The following is an 18079-nucleotide window of genomic DNA, read 5'->3' as shown; positions in this document are numbered from 1 at the left end:
ACTTCGGGGAAACAGTAAGTTCCTCTTGCAAACTGGTGCGGAGTCACTGCAGCACTTGGGTTGGTTTTGGTGCTGGCCTGGAAGCCATAAACTGTTCAACTCAGAGCTGAGAACCGTGGGTTGTACTCAGCACCAACAACCAGTCAAAGCAGTTTTACAGCCACTGTAAACGTTTTGATTTTATGCTGAATGGAAGAGTTTGGGAGACTGGAGAGAGCTGTCTTTGGGCCATCATGGAACAGCTACCTGACAGAGAGCCCAGGTTTGAACTCCTTGCGCCTAGGAGCAGGCCCCTCCCAGCAGAAGGGACACGGCTCTGGGATTTATTACCACTAGGGATCCATGCAGACCTCTTTGGTAAAGAATAATAACATAATTCTGCTAAATCTCTTAGTTATTTAGGTAGATGAGTTCAGGACTGCATTGAGAAAACAACTGATGTGGAACACAAAAGTGAGATCTTCTGTCAAAAGGAAACAAATCGAGTAGCTTCTTAGGGAGTGAACACCCTATAAGGGGTGTTTGGACCTCATATGATAATCCTGCCATTTGTTGGGTAACAGGAACTGATGAGTAGCTCCTGATGATGGTCAGCTTCAGGGGTTGCTGCTTAAAAGAAATAATTGTATCCCAAATAAAAGTCTGGGACAAAACAGTAGCCCAGATCTTGGAGTACCTGAACAGGCCTTATATTCTGGGCATCGCTTGTTCAAACCTAATTAATTGGAAACCCAACTGCAAAGCCACTGAGATCCTGACAGATGTCCTGCTCTTGATCCAAGCAGAAGTGCGTAAGAGGGGATTGCTCTCAGCTCATCCCCTTATGATGGTAAGTTGCTGCTCTCACCTGCTCCCTCGCAGAGCAGCATCTGAGGGATCCTAACCAGGTTGGGTGAAATCTCCTGGGTTAGCTGGAGCTGTTGTTGGCATGAGCTAACTTGGAGAATCGGGACATGGCTGCTGCTGGCAGAATTGGCAGCTCCAAAGCTGAATGTGCAAAAGTGCCTCAGCTTTTGAGTGGAAAGGGAGCAGAAGCACAACAATAGACACGGAGATTGTGTGTACCTCAGCAGTCAGCCTTCCCTTGTGAATATGGTGATCTGGGTGTCAGGTAGGAGAATCACAGAATCATTAACGTTGGAAAAGCCCTCCAAGCTCACTCATCTGGTCCAACCATCCCCCTCCCACCAATGTCACCACTAAACCATGTCCCTAAGCACCACATCCAACCTCTCCTTGAACACCCCCAGGGACGGTGACGCCACCACCTCCCTGGGCAACCTGTCCCAATGCCTGACTGCTCTTTCTGAGAAGAAATGTCTCCTCATTTCCAACCTGCACCTCCCCCAGCGCAACTTGAGGCCATTCCCTCTTGTCCTGTCACCAGTTACCTGTGAGAAGAGGCCGACCCCCAGCTCCCCACACCTTCCTTTCAGGCAGTTGCAGAAAGCAGTGAGGTCTCCCCTGAGCCTCCTCTTCCCCAGACCAAACAGCCCCAGTTCCCTCAGCCGCTCCTCACAGGACTTGTGTTCCAGGCCCTTCACCAGCTTCAAAGCCCTTCTCTGGACACTTTCCAGGGCCTCGATGTCCTTGTACTGAGGGGCCCAAAGCTGAACACAGCACTTCAGGTGCGGCCTCACCACAGCAGAGTACAGGGGGACGATCACCTCCCTGCTCCTGCTGGCTGCACTACCCCTGATACCGGCCAGGATGGCGTCAGCCTTCTTGGCCACCTGGGCACACTGCTGGCTCGTGTCTAGGTGAGCATCGATCAGCACCCCCAGATCCTTTAGAGAAGCCTGGAGCTTGGCAATAACAGAAAATGTGGATTCCTGCAGTGCTATTTGGGCCAACAGCTTGGATTTTAAATAATAAATAAATAAATAAATGAGTGAATAAATAAAAGGCTCCTCCAGCCCGCAGCCTTCCTCCTTTCGCCTCCCTCCGGGGGCGGCAGCGGGCAGAGGCAGAGGCAGAGGCGGGCCCTGCCCCGTGAGGCGAGGCGGGGCGGGAAGCCCGAGGGCAGCCGGGGGAGGGAGGGAAGAAGCCGAGAGCGGCCCCGGCCATGGCCACGGCCCCGGCCCCGGCCCCGGCGGGCTCGGCCTCAGCCTCGGGCTGCCCCCCGGAGCTGGCCGCCGTGCCCATGGTGGCGCTCAACTACGGCGTGCGGCGCCGCCTCGGCCTCTACCTCAACCCCCGCACCGCCGCGGCCGCCGACTGGACGGCGCTGGCCGAGGAGCTGGGCTGCGAGTACCTGGAGATCCGGCGGCTGGAGGCGCTGCCCGACCCCACCGGGGCGCTGCTGGACGAGTGGCAGAGCCGCTGCCCCGGGGGGGCCACCGTGGGCCGCCTGCTCGAGCTCCTGCACCGCCTGGAGCGCCACGACGTCTTGGTTGACCTGGCCGCCAGCGTGGGTGAGGCGCGGCCGCACCTCGGGGCTCGGGGCGGGGGGAGGCCGGGGGTGAGGTGGAAACGGGCACAAGGACCCCGGGTTTCTCCTGGGGGTGTCCCCAGAGGGAGTGTGAGGCTAAACTGAGCTCCACGTCTCCTTGCTGGGGATTTTTTTGGGGGCCAGGGGGTGCTGCTCGGTCACACACCGACGCAGCAGCCCCTTCCCGGCACCTCCTCACAGGGCTTCCAGGAGAGAAGGGAGGAGCGCGCCCCGGTTCTGCTAACCGTGAGCCCTGCGAAGTAATCGCGAGCCTCATCTTATCCAGAGGCCCCACTCAGTTCCTTTTAACACGTCCAAGGATGCTTTCGGCAGGCTGGGCCAGGAGGAGGCTCAGGGGTTGGACAGTGTGAGAGTGGTGGGGTGGTAGGAGGATATTTGGGGTGAGGGATGTGCAGAACGACCTGTCGGGTCTGGGTACCGGAGGGGAAATTCATTTCCATGCAAACTGAAAAGTTACGAGGCAGAATCAGCACAAGCAGTGAATGTGGAGACCCCACAGCTGCTTTTATAACCCGTGCTTTGTAGACTCTGCTCGTGATTGCAGGAATTCACAGGGAAGCCGGCTGTAAGAACTGAAGGGGAACTTCACTGCCGAAGCACTTCCAAAGCCAGAGGCGGCTCTGAAGCCGGGTGTTATAGCGTGTAGTTTACTGGGTTACCGATGAAGAAATAATAAATCTCATTTCCTGTTACTGCAAGAACTGAAGATGTAGGAATGTGGCTACGTAGAGAGCCTGACTAAGAACCGACGGAGGGCTTTCCTGTATTCCCGCTGCTCTACCCAATGAAGAACGCTCTGAAGACTCTGCTTGAGGAAAGAAAAAACAAAAATCAGTATGTTTTGTGATCCCCTGACCATAACCGGCAGCAGAAGCTTGCAGCTGCGTGAGGGAGCCGGGGTATCAGAAGAACGGCGTGCATCGCTCACCGAGGCTGCTCGTGGCCCCGAATTTGGCCGAGCCCCCAGGAGGGAGCGCAGTGGGCTGACTTCTTCAGGCCCCGGACAGACAATAGCGGGGTGAGCGGGAGGAGCCGGAGCTCCAGGAAAGTCACAAGTTTAGCCCAGTTGTGGGCCACGCTGATAAGAGGAGACGGATAAATTCTTGGAAGAAAAACCCACTGAGGGTTATTCGGTACAAAAATATTGCCACTGGCTCAGGAAATGTCTGAACTGCGAGTTGTCCAGAATGTAGATTTTACAAACAGATTATAGCTAAAAGATTAATTTTGGAAAATATCACTCCATGTTTACTTTATTCTTCTGTTCTCCCTTAGACATCTGGTTTTGACCATTGTTTGGACAGTTAGATGGACCCACAGCCTGACCCAGTGTGGCCATTCGTGTCTTTTATGATTTTTGGCTGAGGATTGCAGCTGTGGCCTGCAGTCTGTTGCTAGTTCTCCAAACTCTTGCAGAAGTCGGAGCTATTTATTTTATAAGAGGAAAGACAATGGACGGTTGCATAAACTGTCATGTGCGGTATGTCCTGATGCCAAAGGCATCTTCGTGTACTAGGACTTCACGTATTAGGACTTCAGCTGTGGGATTCAGCTCAGAGATTAAAACATCAGTATCGAGGTTCCTGTGGTCTGTGCTTCCGTTACAGGAGGTGCAGATCTGGGGCATGATGCAGCTGCCCCCACAAAGGCATCTCGGGTTGTATGACAGGCCTCAGGACGTCCCGCATGGCCTCTACCTCCTGATGGATGCAGGTCATTTCAAGTCCAGTGTTGTACCTGCAGGTACAGGGATCTCGGGCACTCCAGGATCTCTCAAATGACGCTGGATGCCCTCGTGGGGGCAAATCAGCCGAGCTCCTTTGGGACACAGCGTCCCCGTTAAACACGACTTGATGCTGTGCAGCTCCAAAGGATGCTTTTGGTTTGTGGTTTCTTCTTCAGAACCAGTCCCCTCTCCTCATCACGCGCTCCATTCCTTGCTGGATGGCCACGCGAAATGTTTAGGATGCCAAAAATTGGGGTCTCCTGCAGTCCTGAACAGTGTCCCTTGGGGCCACCCTGTGCCATAGGGCAGCAGGCAGCAGCTCCCCTGGTTACGCTGTCTGGAGTACGGACGTTGCGGGGTGCAGCTTTTCCATCTTAGCAGATGTGCCCTATGTTTAATTTTTCTCAGCAGCTTATTTCATTGTACGATCATCTTTAGGGATGTAAAGCTCAGTGATTTTTAAGTCTTCCTGACCAGTTACAAGTGCTGCTTTCCTGCTTGACAGGGCGTGGGTCTGTTCTCTCTCTTACAAGGACCACATGCCTATTTTTTGCACTTTGGGTTTCATGGTTGTATCCTCTCCAATACCTTTTATTCTTTCTCTCCAATATCTCAGGCTTTGTTTGACCGTTCAAAGAATGTAAAGCCGACACCGTGTTGTTACTAGATGCTGGGCAGAATGGTGTACCTTAGCTTGGAGTACCTTCTTGCTGCTCCATGGGCTGGTTTGCATCCCGTTTCTTCTTGGACCTTCGGAGTTGTTTCTGACTCTTGTTCGTTCTCATTAACCTGTGCCTGACCAGGCAGTGATTCCTGCTGGGGACTGATCCACGCCAAATTACTGCAGGTCTTTCATCCTTTCAGGTTCACTGGCAGTTCAGGTTTATCCTGCAGGAATAGGTGGGATTGCAGCACGATGCCATCAAAAATCTGTGCACGTGGCTGGTCCGGGTGAACCAGCAAACACCTGAACGAGCTGGGAGTGGAGAGGTGACCAAGCTGGGGACCAAGCTGCAGAAACTCAGCTCAGGCCGGCACAGGTGCCACTTCGGCAACGAGGAGAAAGAAGAGAAGACAGAGAGCAAATACATTTAAAAAGAACACCTCCGTAGCAAGAGCTGATCCTGTGATCAACTCTTTATATAAATAATTGCCACTTGTTGCCCACACAGCGCTGGATATTTTGGACTGCCAGCCTGGCTACCCACCGGAGCAGGCACAGCGAAGGTGCTGCCACCAACCCTTCCCGTGCAACTTCTCGGCCCGTCAGCCAGTTCAAAGTAGCTTCGGTGATGATGCCAAAGGCACGAGCTTACCTGACTCAAAACGTGCTTCAGCGGGGAAAGACCTGAGGTCTGAATCATCTGGGTGGTAAAGAACGCGGCTGACTCCTCTCTGTGCTGACGAACTGGGGAGAAAGGGGGAAGCGAGGCGGACTGGGGATGCCTCAGCCTGAGGAAAAGCTTTCATCAGATCTGACTCCTTGTTATAATGCACTCAGGGGATGCAAAGCAGCGAGACGGAAGCAGAGGATGAGGCTTCAGGAGCTGGGCTTCCCGGGGACCTGCTCGTAACTGCAGACAGGATGCTTCCAGGCAGTCCTTCCCTCTGCCAGGGCTGCTGTGCCAGCCACCTCTGTCGCTTTTTCAGCCTAACCCTCAGAGCGTCTGGTGCTTTCTGACGGCTACTTGTTTGGTTTCTTTTTGTTTCTGAATATTAAGCGCAGCAGAAGGCAGATGGGAGGTTCGTCTTTTTGGTAATTGCCAGTTTCAAATCTCCTTTTACTTTCAAGTTCTTCTGTAATTGTGCGTTGCAGGGTAGCAGAGGCTGCAGGATTTCTTTTCACTTCTCCAAAGACTTTAGTATATTAGATTTACCATTCATTTTTGAATAAAATCTGTTTGTAATAGATCACGGCTGTTCTGGTTGGGAAATTCATAGCAGCAGACCTTCTTGCCCTTGAGTTATCCCAGCGCCTGAGCTAAAAGAAGGTTTCTGATAGCTGTTGGAGAATATGAAGCCTGTTTCAGGGGCTTGCTGGAATTTTGCCTGTCCCTCCTGTTTGTGATGAGCACACGTACTCATCGTGACCTACAGCTCTGGCTTACGAAGGCTGGTGGTGTGAAATCAGCCATTGTGTGACATTTATTACTAAAAGGAAAAACAGGAGGAGTTCTAACTGAGATTCCCCCTGCCCCAAGTTATCTGACATTGTTAAATACTTCAGAATCACAGCAATGGCAGCCTGCAGTAGGTTAAGACTTGTTACATCCATGAGGCATGCTGCTTAAAGTGTATGGGGATATACTAGAGCTGAAGTTTAAAACAAACAGAGGAGAGTTCTTTACACAGCAAGAGTGACCTTCGGGAGCTAAATGCTAGAGGAGATGGTGGAGGCAGCAACGAGAGGTTTGAGAAGGGGTTAGATAAACTCCAGGCCTACACGTCCACAAACAGACACCAAAGAAAACCAGGCAGGGTTTTACTCCCTAATATCCCTAATCCATGACATAGATATTCCTGTTTCGAAGAGCTTCTGCAGTGTGAAAGCACCATCCCAGGAGCCTCACGCGTCGCTGCTGTGTTTTTGCAGAGGAGGACTGCAAGAAGTACTTGAAGAGGAAGCAGCAGCAAGCCGACCAGCCGCTGCAGGTGCCGGCGGTAGACAGCAGCGTGCCGAAGACGTCGGAGCTGATGGGCATCACCACCAGGGACGATCCGTACGGTGAGTGCCCGCGGTCACACCGCTGCACGATGCCTCGCGTGGAAATCGTGTTCAGCTGCCCAGCGCACCCCCGCGAGAAGCGCAGAAAAGCAGTTTGGTTTCAGTACCAGTGCCTTTATATAACCCAGGCCGGAATGCTTTGGTAGTCTGCAGGCATTTTCATTTTTCCCTGGGCAGAGAGAGAAGCGGCCCTGGGGAGCGCTGTACCCAGAAACAGCCTGGCACGGAGCCCGCTGGCGGTGCCTGGGAGGAGACTTCCCAGAAGCGGGTCCCTTTGCGCAGCCTGGCCCGGAGCAGCAGGCAGCGCGGCGGGTTGGAGTAAAGGGGAAGGATCTCCGAGCCGGCTGCCACGGCCGCACAGCACCTCAGCAGATCGAACCGGCTCAAATAAAAAGGAAGCGGGGTTTTGCGGGGTGTGAGGTGGAGGGAGAGAGGAAGCACAGCTCCGTGCGTGCGTGCAGCTGTGGGCTGAGGGAGCGGGCATCCTACGCAGCTATCCGTGTGGGCAGAAAGGAGTCAGCTCGCTTCTTCAGAAGCTCCTCTGGCTAGACCGAGTTTGCGTGGCCGCCTTTGCTGTGTGTGGGGACATCGTTGTCCTCACCAAACGTCCACAGACCAGCGAACACATCGGTGCTCGTACACAGCAGCTTTGCCTGCCTTGACCCCCGGTAGCTCTGTTCCCCTCCCGCACACGGTGAGGGGCCTGGCAGCCAAGTTCCCCTTCTGCTTGACTGGGCGCTGCTCGGGCTGCATCTGCCTGCCGGCTTGCTGCTTTTCTCATCAGCTTTCGGAGCCTGACCTATTTTTCACCGTCGTAGGCTTCGACTGGCATAAAAAACTTCACAATACATGCAGTGACGCTGACACGGAAATAAAATAACACAGCGGAAAACTATCCGGCCATATTAAGGTGCTTAATTACGAGACACATGGCCCTTAAAATACGGAGCTTTAATGTTGGCTAAATAAACGAGAACTGCCAGCCTTAAACATCTTTGGCAAACAGGGCCATGTAGTTAGGATGTGACTCCGGGTACCAAGTTTAAAACGTTAGCCATAAAAACCACGGGTTCTAAACTTCAGGGGCTAACTCCTGCCTCAGCAGACGTTGTTGGGTGACGGCCTGCAGGAAGGTTTGGGTTGGGAAGCTTCTGTCCCTGTGACCTGAACGAGAGAGGCAGGACCCAGAGCCACACGGGTGTTTTAGTTGTGTAACTTCCAGTGAGTGGCTCGGTACTCCTGCCTCTGCAGATCTTGCTTGTCTGCCTCTCAGCTACCCTTCCCTAAACCCTGCCAGCAAATTGGGGTTTTTGCTATTACCCCTAACCGTGAAACCATGAAGTGGTGAAGGCACATGCGTGTTACCTCCTGACAGTCCTGTTAGGGACAAGAGTCTGGGCTGAAGGGTAGCTGCTGTGGTAAAACGTTAAATTGCTCTAGCAAGCTTGTCTGTCAAAGGCTGTGGAGCTAGCGAATGTTCACTACAGGAGTTCATTTGTAGGAGAAGATGGCAGCTAAATTTTTCATGGTTTCAGGGAACGGAACAGAGCTGTTTGATGCCTTCATCTGCTACTGTCAGAAAGACCTTCAGTTTGTCCAGGAGATGATCAGAGAGCTGGAACAAACAGAGTTCAAACTGAAGCTCTGCGTCTTTGATCGGGATGTCTTGCCAGGAACGTGTGTGTGGTCCATCAGTGGAGAACTTATAGAAAGGAGGTAAGCAGACCGTGGCTGCTTGGGACAGCTCGGTGTAATGGAATATCGCGTCCGTTTTACCATGCTGTCCGCAGTGTGGGGCCGGTGAAGCAGGGAAAATCCACAAGGATGTCTTCATGGGGTTTGTTTTATGCTCTCAGCTCAAGAGCGAAGACTCGAGCATTGCCAAACACGTAGCTTCACAGTTCACAGGGAAGACGCCATCATAGCGGTGCTGCTTACACTCGATTCCTTTTCTTTGGCTGGAGTATCCAGCAGTTGCATCCTTGAAGGGGATCTTTCAATGAATACATTTCCAAACTGAGTTGGCTCCACCCCACAGCGTAGAATTTGCAGGGACAGCGCTGGTATGGGTTCTGGCACTGACTTCAAGGGTCCTTCAAACCTCTGTGGGACTCAAGGGTGGCTGGGAGTTGTGTGACATAAAAACAACTCCCTAGATGGAGACCTACCTACAGCAAGTACTTTATAGCACAAAGAGGGGAAATACTGACCTTTGGAGCTCTTTTGCCCCCACAGTCCTGCCAAATTAAGCTCTGTGCAAAACCCCAAGGCAGGAGTTTGCACACAGCAAAGCCTTCCCTAAAGAGCCTAACATGTAGTTTGCAGCCAGGCACCTCGAACATAAGCAAGAAATCGGCGAATAAAGCTCAAATTTATTGTGCGAGGTGAATTCACAGTAATGTGAGTATAATAAAGCTCTGTCCGCTTAATTCTCATATTAGCGATGCTCAGTCATTGAAGGGAGCATGCGAGCAGATAATTAAGATGGCATTTTTATAATAGATAAACAGAGAACCAAATAAAGATTGCACAGACGATCTGGACTTTGCTATTTCTTCATCTTGTAGTAGTCCAGTGTATGTGTAATCAAGTTTTTGCGTGTGGTGCAGCTATCTGTCTGTCAGTAGTCTGTACCCTGTACTTAATTCCTGCTGGAACACAGCTCTTGGGTTCATTTTTCATTGGGAGTTTTCATTTTTCATTGGGAGGAATACGTAGTTTTCCCGGCGAGGATGAGAATTGTCTCCATTGACATTTTATTTTTTTCTCCCTCGACTGCTTCGATTTCAGGTGTCGGAGGATGGTGGTCGTCATTTCAGACGATTACCTGGAAAGCGACGAATGTGACTTTCAGACCAAATTTGCTCTTAGTCTTTCCCCGGGTAAGATCTCACAAACATCCCATTTAAAATCGCCTGTCAACATCATAACTTGTACTACGGTAACATCTGAAGTTCCAGCTGAGATCAGCGCCATGCTACTGGGCACTGCACAAATGCAGAATGAGGTGTAGTCCTAGAGGTGATTAAACAGATGAGATAAATACAGGTGAGAGAGGAGAAAATGGATAATTTGTAGCTACAGAAGCAGTAACCCTGTCTCAGACCTGGGCTCTTTCCACTGACCGACGTTTCACACGTGTAAAAGTCCACCCAGGCACGGGGGTTGCCCCGCGGCTAATGCCCTTCGCTGAGCAAACAGATTTATCACCGGTAGAAGCAGCCACTAAAACTGACAGTGGTTTTATAAATTCGGTCGTGCAGGCAGGGGCCTGGACTTGGTCCCTTGCCCCGCCGTTGACCTTCTGTGTGACTGCAAGGGAGAAGCTTGGCTGGGGTGCCCTGGCTGCCAAGTGGGTGCACGACCCGCTCGGGGGATGTCGTGGCTGCCTGCAGGTTGGGCAGCTTGGGAAAGTGCTGGGAGATCCGTACAGAAAATGTGCTGCCAGAGATAAAAGTATTGTAACAAACGCAGGGTGTGAGTAAACGCTGGGGATTTCAGTGAACGAACGAGCACCTTTCTGCAGGGATCCTTGAGTGTCGTGGGTAGGAAGATAAAACAGGGAATGAATTTTCAACGTCGATGGGAAAAATCTGTTCCGGATTTTGTTCTGAACTGAGAAACCATCCGTTTGTTTCCGTCAGGTCTGTTCAGGTTGCTTCTGTCTAAGCAGCAGTCAGCCGACACTTGTCTGTGCTCCTGGGGAGTAGGTGCAGCACGGCTTGTGTAATATCTGTGGGAGTGTCCACATACCGAGTCTTTTCTAGGTGCGGGGTTTGACGTCGTGTTACGAATGACACGCCAGAAGTTAGACTGGAAGCCGGTGGCAGAGCTGGGAATTAGCTGCACCTTCCTTGACACAATAGTTCCTGTCGTGGCCATTAATCCACTGAGCATCCCTAGCGCACTGCATCAGCCCCTAACCAGAAGAATTTGTACCAAAGACCTTTCGGTTCTGGCGTTACGTCTGTAGTTAGACCAGCAGAAAAAGGAAAAAAAGGCACATGTGAACGTAAAGCCTGAGCCCTGCCTGTAAAAACACGCGTGGCTCGCAGAAGTAACACGACTCGTTTGCGTGAGGCAATTTAACCCCAGCGGGGTTCGGTGACAGGCTGTGTGACTTCACAGATCACCGAAGCACCTGCTGCAGTTACCAGATCGTGTCCTTGCCTCGCCCAGGTCTCGGCGTCAGCGCTCGCGCTGGGCAGCAGGCTTCAGCTGGTGGCGGGTGTCCCTGTGGAAAGTTGTGCGGGGAGAGGTTCCTCTCCGGAGCAGCTGCTCCTTCGAGCAGCAGCCGTCACAGGGACGGTTGTCTGATTGTGTGCGTGCCTCCAAAAAGCAGTTCCTGTTATCAGTGATTCCTCGCAGCCCCTCTCTGCAGCCTATCTGAGCGATTCAGGGCAGGAAGAGAAAGACCTGGAGGTAACCCAGCAGAGCTGACCATCTAGAAGAAGCTTTAGTGTCTCAATTTTATCTCCAAGCACATCTGGAAGTACTCAGGACTGTACTCCTGGTTGCTTTTGACAAGAAACTGCTTTGTTCCTTTATATCTGCACTTTGTTAGGCCCCCACCACTCCCAGATGGGCTCAGCGCAAGCTGCCGTACGCAGGCTAGATGAAGCGTGGGACCTGATCCGTATTTGGCTGAAACGTCCTTAGCAGAGGGTTTGTGATTCAGAAACTTGCTCTGCAGGGTGAGAGCTAGGTGCATTGTGCTGAGATGACACAAAATCGGGACCAAACCTGGATCTTGTGATGTGTGTGCTGCTGTGAGGAGAAAATGCATACAGGATCTCTCGTGAGACCTCACCTGGAGCCCTGTGCTCAGCTCTGGGGCACCAGAAGGACAGGGACGTGTTGGGGTGAGTCCAGAGGAGGCCACGAGGATGCTCAGAGGCTGGAGCACCTCTGCTGTGGAGCCAGGCTGAGGGAGTTGGGGTTGTTCAGCCTGGAGAGGAGAAGGCTCCGGGGAGACCTCACAGCGGCCTGCCAGGGCCTAGAGGGGGCTGCAGGAGAGCTTGGGAGGGACTCTTGGTCAGGGGTGTGGTGATAGGGCAAGGAGTAATGGCTTTAAACTAGAAGAGGGTGGGTTTTGATTAGATATGAGGAAGAAATCCTTCACTCAGAGGACGGTGAGGCCCTGTCCCAGGCTGCCCAGAGGAGCTGTGGCTGCCCCATCCCTGGCAGTGCCCAAGGCCAGGCTGGATGGGGCTGGGGGCAGCCTGGGCTGGTGGGAGGGGTCCCTGCCCATGGCAGGGGGTGGCACTGGGTGGGCTTTGAGATCCCTTCTGATCCAAACCGTTCTGTGATTCTGTGATCTGACTGGGGCTCTGCGTGATCCTCTGCCTGTGCTCATCTTTCAGGCGCCCGTCTCAAACGGCTGATTCCAGTGAAGTGCAAAGCCATGAAGAACGAGTTTCCAAGTATCCTACGGTTCATCACAATCTGCGATTACACCAATCCTTGCACCAAAAAATGGTTCTGGACAAGACTGGCAAAATCCCTCATGCTGCCGTGACACAAAGTTACGAGTGCTGGCTGCTCTTTTTTAATTTATCCCGCCTGTGCCTTCGGACCACGGTGTCGCTCACACGGTGCCTTTCACCACCGCAGAACTTGGATCCTCACAATCGGTGTTTGGAGCCTGCGACTGGGAGCAAAGAATTTTCTTTTTTTCTTAACCTGTAAGGGGAGATAAAGAAACTGCCCGGGTGTTCCTGTTCGAGTCAGTGAGCAACAGCGTCCGGCATTTCGTGTAGTAAGAACTTTTACTGGAGATACGGGAAATACACATTTAAAAACTGAGTCACTAACATGGGAAGGCCAATTGTAAGCGTTTAATGAGACCCGGGAACATAAAATGCTGGTATAAGATAGGAAATGATAAAAGCCTCAGACTGTAGGCTTTTTTAACCAAAATTGTCATGCCATTTTAAAAGCTCTCTAAGGGCTATAGCGACGTTTAGGGTTGGTGTCTTTTTAACATGTCAGTGAAATCCCACGGCTGCTCGGTGATCTGCAGGAGGGGAGGCTTCGGACTCTGGTTCCCCCTTGGGGAATGGCCAGCACCAGAATGACCGATTTGGGCACCAAAATTGACCACATCTTCTGGGCTGTGCTGCAGCCCTGCTGTTGGGCAGCACAGGGGAATGTGTGTGCTCAGTCCCCGGCCTGTCTTTGTTTCCCTTGGTCATTGTTTGCAAAAGAACAGAATATTTTAATTGTCAAAGCAATGCAAAGAAATGAATGGTTCTACCTCTGTTCTTTGCAATATCAGAAAAATCAGCGCCGTTATCCTTGCCATTAGAACTAATGCAGAATCACTGAACTCAGTTTATTTTCTGCGGATGTTTCCATCCTTAAGCTCTATCACAGGATTCCCGTTCCGTGTTCACTTACAGCGTAAATCCCTTGACACTTGCACTTTCCGAGGTAGTCCCCCAGATTTGACAGCAGTGATTTTTTTTGCTCATCGAAGCGAGAACTGCGAGGAAGGACACGCTCCTGCAGCGTGTCTGCCTGTGTTCAGGTGACATGTGATTAAGTAGCGTGTCTTACACCAGGATTTTATATTCGCAGACCTTGTTAAATGTTTACAACAGACGCACTGGTTAGTAGAGAATCAGTCTTTAAATCTGTATTTTCAGGGGAAGGCCTCGCTACACAAAGTGCAGGATGCTTTTGCTCATTGACTTGAAGAGGAACAGAGCTGGGCACCTACGTGGGTCCGGCTCTTAAACTGTGTGACCTTTAAGAGCCTGCCAGAAGTACATCAGCTTTTGGGATGCCTCAAAGGCACAGGGATAAATACCAAATAAAAAGTGTCCTGAATTGTAGATTGGGCTGTTTAAATTATAAAAGATAATGTTCCCTTAATAGGAAAGAGCATATTTGAATTAACCAGCGGAGTCACTAGCGTGTGGGCAAGAATTCTGCCCCAAGTAGTGTTTTCAAGTGACCTATTGGTATATTAAACAGATTTTCACTAAATATTTACCCACTAATTGGGAAGAGGGGAATCTTGCTTATGTATCTGCAGTTGCTTGAACTCTGCCTCTTTGTTCCTTACTTCAGCCCCTGACTCATGTTGATTTTACAGTTTAGTGGTTTACTAGTTTACATTTTTAAGGTGGATTTGATTTTTTTTTTTTTAAAGATATGCTTTAAAGCATTACCAGGGCTGAGTTCCTCAGACAGGAATGTGCGCACAAGTCTTTTCCTCACCCACACCAGAAATGAATGTTCGCTTACCAGAGGTTGCTGCAAAGTCCTGGGAATGTGCTGCTGCTGCTTCCTCCTGGCTGGGAGCAGTCAGTCCGTGATTTGAACCCAGCAACACGTGTGGACACGTTTTATGGGGCAGTTTGGGACTGCAAACTGGGTATTTTTCAGTCCCTTCTGCAAACACAACTGCTGCCATCGTGCCAAGGTGACATTTGCATCTTCCTGCCTTGTTAGCTCCAATAAGGAGCCCCGCGGGCATGGGAGGAGAAAAGTTAAGCTGATGATGGGTTTCTAAATAGTTCATCTTCAGTGTCCTATTGCCCTCAGGCCTCTCCTGCAGAAACAGCCAGCTGCTTGCCTTGGGGCTTCTGCATAATCGTTAAATGTTAATTACAGAAGAGTTTCTGCAGGCTGCTTGATCCCCAGTCACTCCTGGGGCTTGGTGAATTCCCATACTCCGGAGTGTCTATCAACATTAATTACGGGTCATCACTCACAGGACTGAACCAGATTCCTCTCCAATCGAGAGCTGAAAGAACTCGTCCGGTAGCTTACTAGGGGCAGGAACAAAAGCAGGAGGCTCTGGAGCAGACACTAGAGGGAGGCAATGGTCCGTGCTGCCAGCTCTGGAGCTGCGGGGCTTGTGCTGTGAGCGGGAGGGAGAAGCCTGCCCGCTCCACGGTGGAGAAACGGGCACCGAGCGCTCCCTGCCATGGCCTGAGGGGGTCCTGGATGAAGATGGGGAGCGTCCGGGGCTTTTTCTCCTTTGCCTCTCGCAGCCTCTTCTAAGGAAAATGCACCGAAAATAGCTCGAGGGTTTTGGAGGCAGATTCAGCCGTAAGCACCGCCTTCGGCGTGGGTCCTGCTGGTGTTGTTTGGGATTTGGGACGTTGCAAGTGAGGGAAAAACAACAGCAGCAAAAAGAGTAAGTGTCAGCTTTGTAATAAATGACCTGGTGACTGCTGAACGGGGAAAGCGCTGCTTCTGGAAGGGAAGTCAAAAACCAGAGCTGGATTTCTAAACCCTCAGACTTCCAGTAAAGAAATTCCAAATGATTCTGAAAGATGTCAGTGCTTAGGCTAGGTCTGGTTATCACCTAGCTCCCTGTGTCGTCGTCCTTCTGGCCGCCTGGCTCGGATGCAACGCAGGTATTGCTGTTACCTGAATGCTCCTTTCTTACGAGCGGTTAAAATTTGTATGGTTAAAATAGTTACTGTGGAGTAAAGTGGAGTAGTATCCCTAAAATGTAAAATACGTGGTTTAAGTGTGTATCCTTTTCAGAGTAAAATCCAATTTATGCACTTCTGACATTTTTATATCTGTCTTGGCACGCTGGCTTTATGAAGTGTGACATCTGTGAATGACAAAATGCACTTACTGTAAACGTGGCTCAGTGGCAGCACGGTTCCCTTTTCCCCTCCTTGGTGCTCAGTGGAAGGTCAAAGTTTCGAACACATTGAAAAAAGAGATTTAAAAAATGATGATTTTTTTAAAATTTTGTTTCTTTCCCTCCCTGAAATTGTCCTCGTTGAATCTGTTAATACCAAATCATTTATTTTTATATGTATACAGATATGTTTATATTACTTTCTATCCTGATATGCATCTTTAGAAAAGCATCTGTGTTGTACAGGCATTCAGAAAATACTCCACAGTTCTGTGGTTTTTCCTCCTTACGAGCAAACTTTTGCTACCTGTGACAAAACATTGTAAAATAAAGCAGAAAAACCCCATGGGCTGAGTATCCTCCTTCTTGGGCGTCGGAAAAATATGTCCTGGGCCTCAAAAGGAAGTGTTAGTGGGAAATAATATGGGCTGGTTCTTTTTTGTTTTCTTGTTTTGCCTAAAAAGCTTCCTCAGTGGAGGCTTTTGGCCGTGTCTGGAACGGGGAGAGGTATGGTTGTGTCCCAGCAGCAAGAGGGAGCAGGGATGCTGGAGTTTCACCTCCTATTCCGCATCCTTTCTGGAGATGCTGGCGAGGACTGCGTCGCTCTGCAGCAACCCGGAGGATTTTGCCAGCTCCGTTTTCTTAGGTGGGCGGCTTGGAGCGGCTCCAAAGCAGGGAAATAACTTACGAACACAGCAGCTGTTGGGCCAAGGCCCTGCCACGGGAAAAGACGAAGGATCGTTGAATCGGAGAAGTGTTGCTTGGAAGGCATTTCTGGAGGCCAAGGACGAGCTGTGTTTCACATCGCGAGAGGCCACGTGCTGAGCCGCTTGAGGGACTGCTCCCTGCAAAGGCTGTGAAGCAACGCCCGTGCTATGGCCACTGCAAGCTAGCGTGTGCACAGTCATATGGAAATCATCCCAGAATTTATTATTCCAGGTAGAAATCACTGTCAACAACAGCCAAATAAGAGAGTCTCCCTCTCAGAAAGACTGGAATCCCTTTGCTTTCAATGTGATGTTGTGTCCCTCGGCTATCTGGGTGATTTTCGCCTGTATTTAAGTGTAAGCGTAGCTCAGAGCCCGGTGGGGTCAGGGCTGTGGTAGCTCCTTTCTCTCTGCCATTCTTCTTGTGCCAGAAGGAACTTCTATTTCATTCCCTTTTGCAGCTCTGATGCAGGAATGTCGGCGCCATCCCCTTGTTTTCTGGAGGACAGCATTTACCTGGTGATGTTCGATAACGTGCAAAATGCTCTGAGCTTCGGGGCCGGAGGGTGGTGGACAAAGCATTGCCCCGATGGAGCAACTCCTCTTCTTCACGACATGGTAGTTGTATCACGACAGAGACACTGCTTGGTCTGGAGGGCACACTTACTGGCAGCAAATTAGCACAGGGAAGAAAACGCATGAAAATGGCTGGGAAAATGTTTGATCATCCTGGAAACGGATTTGCACAAGGCACTGAAAAGAAACAAACCCCATGAGGCTCGCGCTGCTGGAAAGCACGCTCATCGAGTTGAAGCACCTCAGTCAGACCTATCGGGTTTTCCTAGACATCTAGGCGTTTGCTGCGTACAAATACTCCTGGGCAACTGCTCGTGGTTCGGCTGATGCTCAGCAGGACTTGGAGATGACTTTGAACCTGGCTGAACGTCCTGATAAGCGCTATCACACCCTGCCCAGCCATTTGTTTATTTTGAAGCAAAATCTGCAGGCAGGAGGAGGAGGAATATTGTTGCAGCCGTTCCGGAGCTGCTCGGTAATTCTTTAAACGATTGAACCCGGAGTGAAGCGTTGAACGGTTGTGAAGTCTCATCTACAAACACCGCGTTTGCTGTTCCTCTTGCAGAGCCCACCTCAGCAAGGTGCCGTTCCCAAATCCTGCTCCTGCCCATGGAGCTTGGGCTGTCCCTGCCCTCCGGACACATTTTATTGCAGCTGAGCTGGACGAGATGGTTTGCACACATGCCCCTCGTGGTGCACAAGTGGTGGACATGATTACGCCCTGTGTTGCACGGGATAAACCCCCGGGTTCAGAGCACGAGCGTCGCACCAGCCACGGTTGATGTTCCTCCTGCCTGGCAGCCAGCAGAGGGGCTTCAAATCCCATTCCCCCCAGTTCCTAGGTTAACTGGGTTTTGGTGGTGGAGCGGGGACAGCCGCGTGCCACGTCCAGGGCTGCTTTTGAGGACAGCAGGACCGCCCCGTGCTGCCCTTTCAAACCTCCCCTTCCCGGCAGACCTGGGGGGGCGAGGACGTGGGTGGCAGGTGGCTGGAAGCACGGAAGCGCCGGGAGAAACGTGCCAGGGTTTCCTCGATTGCCAAGCGCGCAGATTGGCCCAGACCGGACAGATTTCGTTCTGCTCCCAGCCCGACCGTGCGGTCACGTGAAGGAAGAAAAAAAGGAATGTGCCAGGCCGGGTGCCAGCCTGCGGGGGAAAAGGTCAGCGGGTTTTGCTGACCCGTACGGCGGCCAGCTGCTTGTTTCACCTGCGCCGAGAGCAGAGGGGCCGGCAGGCCAGGAGGTGCAGGACCCGGGGGAGAAGAACCCCCAGTAAGAACGTGA

At 51.4% G+C, this 18079-nt stretch overlaps 1 protein-coding gene across 1 annotated transcript; it reads left to right on the top strand.

Annotated features, from left to right (window-relative positions):
- Nucleotides 1–1965: 1965 nt before the first annotated feature.
- MYD88 (MYD88 innate immune signal transduction adaptor) lies at nt 1966–15860 on the top strand. The gene is made up of 5 exons (XM_083825460.1): nt 1966–2414; nt 6772–6903; nt 8439–8619; nt 9694–9785; nt 12267–15860. Exons 1-5 carry the CDS (start codon nt 2066–2068, stop codon nt 12419–12421), a joined length of 909 nt encoding a protein of 302 aa, XP_083681586.1. The 5' UTR covers nt 1966–2065; the 3' UTR covers nt 12422–15860.
- Nucleotides 15861–18079: the final 2219 nt, after the last annotated feature.

This window comes from Anser anser (genome assembly GCF_964211835.1).
Source record: "Anser anser genome assembly, chromosome: 2".
NCBI classification, from domain to species: Eukaryota; Metazoa; Chordata; class Aves; order Anseriformes; family Anatidae; genus Anser; species Anser anser.
Note: the sequence above shows the minus strand (reverse complement) of the source record. Positions and strands in the feature narration are given on the sequence as shown.